General features: G+C 39.5%; 1 protein-coding gene across 1 annotated transcript; it reads left to right on the plus strand.

Annotated features, from left to right (window-relative positions):
* Positions 1 to 1886: 1886 nt before the first annotated feature.
* LOC145114097 (uncharacterized) lies at positions 1887 to 2969 on the plus strand. The gene is made up of 3 exons (XM_079050104.1): positions 1887 to 2113; positions 2298 to 2332; positions 2434 to 2969. The coding sequence occupies exons 1-3, from the start codon at positions 1887 to 1889 to the stop codon at positions 2967 to 2969; spliced, it is 798 nt and encodes a 265-aa protein (XP_078906230.1).
* The last annotated feature ends 3119 nt before the right edge of the window (positions 2970 to 6088 follow it).

Genomic DNA, 6088 nt, shown 5'->3' on the forward strand with positions numbered 1-6088 from the left:
AGCAAAAAAATGTTCCCTTTCTTTTCAAAAATGGGGTTTCCCGGCCGCAAAACAAATTTCCCCGGCTGATATGCGAGGATATAGGAGAGGGGCTCGCTTTTTGGACATTATGCTAAAACATCATTTCAAAATTCCTAAATTATAATTAAATAAGAAAATAAAAGAAAAATATTTTTTAATAGCCCAAATTCAGTTATGCCCTACACTAATTACATTGGCCTAAAATTCCTTAGCCCAAATTTTAAGTAACGACCCAATGTTTTTTTGACACCACCTAACCCAATAGGTGATAGTTTGAACTTTGAAATTTGAACACAACTTTCTTTTCAAACCTAAGAGTATCTATAATTTAATATAACTACTATAAGAGTTGAATGAGATGATGATTAGGATTGAATAGAAGTTGAATGATTATTGAATGGTTCCATAGAAAGAATAAAGTAATGATTATAACTGCATAAGAGTTTAATGGTTTGTGGGTTTTGTTGTATAGATGTTTAATGGATGATGTGACAAGCCATTGAACTCTATAGTGTTCAATGGATTTGTCGATGCCCTAAGCGTAACCCACAATAAGAAATATTAACAAATATTAACGCCTCTAAACTCTTACCTTGTTCTTCGTTTCAAAATTCCTAAATTATAATTAAAAAAAGAAAATAAGAAAACAAAACCTTTTAACGTAGTTTTAGAAAGGATATGTATTTAATGTTCTAAAAAGAAAAAGAACAAGAAAGAATAATATTCCAAAATCCATGCTCAATTGCTATTGTTTCGTCTTGTTCACCGCTAATCTCACTTGGATTTTACCTCTTGGTTACTCGAAGATTGTCCTTCATCAGATGTCATAAAGGCAACCGCATGAGCCACGATAGTTCCTTCTTTTTTGACCACTAAGGGCTCCACTTGAGGGGATCCCAAAGTTGCAAACTGCTAAACCAGTGAATACAAAGAGTAAATAATCTTCTATAAAAAAATACAACATGTATTTAAGTAGGAAGAAAGAATTGTCAGTACCCCATCGTAAGTGAAGAATGAGCCATGTGACAAGCTCATATATGTCTGAATATTCGATCTGAAATCACCAAAAGCATCCGGGTTGAAACTCCATGGTGTAAGGAATGAATTATCGACTTCCAAGAATGACAAGAGTCTTTGAAAGTTGCTTTTACTGTGGTCAGCAGAAGTTTCATACAGATTCTGGTTCCAGGTTGATCTCCATTCTTGTTCCTTCCATGGATTCATAGCTTCACTCGTAAAACCTCTCCTAAGATAATCGTAAAGAACTTCAGGTTGGTTTTGAAAACGGTTTGCATGTGAAGGACCTGGGGATTTCTAAAATAGTCGATATATACCTAGGGTTTTACGGAATAAGATTTATTGGATGTTAAGATAACTATATCTTTTGTGTGTACAAATCCAGTTGTAATCGCAATCCTACTCCAATTTGGATTTTTGGGTCTGACTTTTAATATGTATACATCCAAGGTTACTCTAGGTCAAACTTTAGTGATGCCTTATATTGTGAGGATATATCTTCAACAAGGATGAAAGAGCAACGACGAGCCACGTTATTCCGACGTGGCATCCCTAACGCCAGTATAACGGGCGGAACACCGCCCCCGGTCCCCGTTTTTAGGAGTTACGTTATTCGGCGTTTGGGTGGTAACGGGACGAAACGCATGTGAACGGTCTATTTTTCGACCGTTGTGGAACGGTCACGAATTAAAAAAAATAAAAATAAAAATAAAAATCAAATCATTTTAATTCCAATATATATTTACACGTTTTAACTTCAAATTTTTACATACAAAATTCATCAAATTCTCACAAGTATACATTTCTATCAAGTTTATTATATTTTATTTATTTCTATTTACAAAAAAATGGATCCTTTTGATATGTTCCATCCGTACAATCATGATATCGACGAGGATGATATGTTTGTGGATATGATGTACCGATATGCTACGGACATGCTACCGCCAGAGCCAGCTCCACTACTAACTAGACGTGCGGCGTTAAACAGAGATCGTGAAGAAGGGCATAGACGTCTAATACACAATTATTTTGCGGATAATTGTGTCAACCATCCTAGCGATTTTAAAAGAAGGTTTTTGTTTGCGGAAAAATGTGTTTTAATGGATAGCCAATGCAAGGGAAAGCATATACCTTAATTAAAGTTGTTTTAAAAATAAAATATATGTTCTTTAGATTATAAAATAATTGTTTTAAAAATTAAATAGATGTTCTTTAGATTATTAACTAATTGTTTTAAAAATTAAATATATGTTTAGGTATGAATATTTCGAAATGAGGTATAATGCAAGAGGTAAACGAGGTTTTATAGGGTTGCAAAAATGTGCTGCTACAATCAAGCATAAGCATTGGGGGAGTCGCACGATTCTATTGATGACTATATGAGAATGTCAGAGCGAACTGCACGAGAAAGTTTGTATAGATTGGTGAGAGGTCTTATCGAAACCTTCGGTGACAAATACACGTGCAAACTTTCACTGAATGACATGCAACAACTATATGTGGCGCATAAAGAAAGACATGGTTTTTCGGGTATGCTTGGAAGCATGGATTGCACAAAATGGATGGATTGCACAAAATGGATATGGAGAAATTGTCATGTGGCGTGGAAAGGTCAATACATAAGTGGTCATCTTGTATCGCCTTCATTAGTATTAGAGGCTATTGCGTCACAAGACTTATGGATTTGGCATGCTTTTCTCGGAATTGTGGGTTCTAACAACGACGTAAAGGTTCTTGATCAGTCACCAATATTTCAAGACCTTTTGACAGGAAATGCGTCGGATGCTCCTTTCACAGTAAATGGCCATGAGTATAAGTTTGGATATTACCTCACGGATAGAATATATCCACCATATTCCACGTTTGTCAAGGCGTTTCGACACCCGATAGAACCAAGAGACAAAATTTTCAAGAGAATACAAGAATGAGCACGTAAGGACATGGAACGTGCTTTCGGAGTTCTGAAAACAAAATGGCACATTGTTGAACATGCGACACGACCATATGAGTTGGACACTCTACGAGATAGTATGTATGAATGTATCTGTAACATCCCCCACTAGCACGTATCACAATATTGTTCCGCTTTGGGCTCCCGACATGAAAAATTTCCCAGGGGGTCACCCATCCCTGAATTGCTCTCGCCCGGGCACGCTTAACTGCAGACTTCTTATGGGATCTGCTTCCCTCACGGCTTTAAAACGCGTTGTGTTAGGGAAGGTATCCACACCCCCTTTAAGGAATACTTAGTTCTCCTTCCCAGCCGATGTAGGATCAGGTGCAGCTTACATGCCCACCTTCACCCCCCATTATAGGTTTCAACATCCCCGTCGAACACATCGACCTGTGCCCAGGGGGTCACCCATCCGTGAATTGCTATCGCCCGGGCATACTTAACTGCAGAGTTCTTATGGGATCTGTTGCCCTCACGGCTTTAAAACGTGTTGTGTTAGGGAAGGTATCCACACCCCCTTTAAGGAATGCTTAGTTCTCCTTCCCAGCCGATGTAGGATCAGGTGCAGCTTACTTGCCCGCCTTCACCCCCCATTATAGAATTGACATCCCCGTCGAACACATCGACCCGTGCCCAGGCTCTGATACCATTTGTAACATTCCCCTCTGGCACGTATCACAATATTGTCCGCTTTGGTCTCCCGGCACGAAAACTTCCCAGGGGGTCACCCATCCCTGAATTAGTCTCGCTCGTGCACGCTTAACTGCAGAGTTCTTATGGGATCTGCTGCCCTCACGACTTTAAAATGTGTTATGTTAGGGAAGGTATCCACACCCCCTTTAAGGAATGCTTAGTTCTCCTTCCTAGCCAATGTAGGATTAGGTGCAGCTTACCTGCCCGCCTTAACATAAGCTGCACATGATCTCACATCGGCTTGGAAGGAGAACGATACATTTCCTTATAAGGGGTGTGGATACCTTCCTTCTCACAACGCTTTTAAATTTGTGAGGGCGGCAGATCCTATAAGAACTTTGCAGTTAAGCGTTCCCGGGCGAGAGCAATTCAGGGATGGGTAACCCCGTGGGAAGTTTTTGTGTCGAGAGTCCAAAAGCGGACAATATTGTGTTACGTGCCAGAAGGGGATGTTACAAATGTCGGGTTAAGTTACGTGAACCTGTCACACAAGTGGGGGCATTAAAGGTGTATGGAGGGTGAAGAAGTACGGGTCTCTTTGGCTTTAGGAGTAACTTTTGTGGTGCTAGCTTTGGGTGAGGTGTAGAAAAGGAGGGTGTTTGCTAAAACGCACACCATGGAGAGGACCAAGATAAGAAAATCATGTAGAGCTAGTCATGGGCCATTTTTTAAGCCATAAGCGGTGGATTTTGAGAGACTGTGTAGCTGAGTTTCATTTGTAACATCCCCCTCTGGCACGTATCATAAATTCACAATATTCTCCGCTTTGGGTTCCTGACACAAAAACTTCCCAAGGGGTCACCCATCCCTGAATTGCTTTCACCCGGGAACTCGTAACTGCAGAGTTCGTATGGGATCTCCTGACCTCACGGCTTTAAAACGCGTTGTGACAAGGAAGGTATCCACACCCCTTATAAGGAAATGTCTCGTTCTCCTTCCAAGCCAATGTGGGATCAGGTGCAGCTAACCTACCCACCTTCACCCCCCCCCCCCCATTATAGGTTTCGACATCCCCGTTGAACACATCGACCCGTAACCTAGATCTGATACCATTTGTAAAATCCCCCCTGGGAAGTCCTCGTGTCGAGTGGCCCAAAGAGGACAATATTGTGATACGTGTCGGAGGGGGATGTTACAGTATCATAAAGCATAGCATGGTCATTGAATATAAAGGACGAAACTGTTGATACATGAAAAGTGAACCTCTAGCAATCCCAAACAATCAAGTTTCGAAGTCAGCTTATGTCCGAGATATGATGAAGTTCTGAAGCCAGATCAATCCGAGATCAAGATGTTTAGAAGTCAGAAGTCTGTACATGAATTTAATGCATTTTGTCTTTTTCATGATGTAACAGTTCATAGGACTTAAATGTGTGTATCTTTTAGATGTTAGTTTGTCAAACACTGATCATTATCCAATCCTTTGAATGTATTTCGGTTTGTACTAGATTCCTCCTTCACTATTTAAGGAGTGAATGTTTCATGACTTGTTATCAAAGTATTAATCCAAGAATAGAAATTATTCTCTTCACATCATTTTCAACTTTCTTTCAAGTCAAAGGTCTTTCTTAACATTCTTCTTGTTCTTAAATTGTCATTGCATTGATTATACTCAAGTTTACTTCATTTATTACTTGTATACTTTGTTGATTATTTATCTTCAAGTCTTAACTGATTTACCAGATTCGACTGGAACTACATATTAAGAGCAGACGTTGATCTTAAAGATTAACTCAAGGTTTGAGTTTTCAAACCTTATCCTTGCGTTTTCAAACAATTGGTATCAGAGCTTGAGTGGTTGTCCTTTGAATCCATAAGAACAAATTATACTTAATCTGAGATTACCTTGGTATCTCAATCATTTCTGTGTTCAGGATAAAAGTTCTTCTATATACCGCTTCTGCTCTAATATCTTAACTTCAATGGTTGCTCCTTATTCATCTCAACAAATGTATTCAATGCAAATAGAAAATAGCGTGGTTTTCCCTTCTCGTGCCCCATTGCTAGTTGTTGAAGAGTATGATCACTGGAAAGTTAGAATGGAAAGTTTTTACTTGGTAAGGAAAAAGGTGAAGAAATATGGAGATCTGTGAAAGAAGGTCCACATGTTCCAGTCAGACACACGGTGAGAGTTGTCGCTGCAACTATCATGGCCTAAGAAGAACAATGCCCAACACCTCTCACTGCTACAAACATCGAGAAACTGCAAGCAGATCAGGTTTCATGGTGTTCGGTGTTCCTCCATCCCTCTTTGAGCACATTAAGTTGTGCAAATATGGAAAGGATATTTGGGACACTCTTCAGGATCTATTTGAAGGATCCGATAACATGAAAGATAAACGTCTGACTTCGTTTGTCAACGATTTTGACACCTTCACCACTATTCCAGGTGAATCCGTA

Source organism: Lactuca virosa, chromosome 5, assembly GCF_052849685.1.
Source record: "Lactuca virosa cultivar CGN04683 chromosome 5, Lactuca_virosa_CGN04683_v6, whole genome shotgun sequence".
Lineage (NCBI taxonomy): Eukaryota > Viridiplantae > Streptophyta > Magnoliopsida > Asterales > Asteraceae > Lactuca > Lactuca virosa.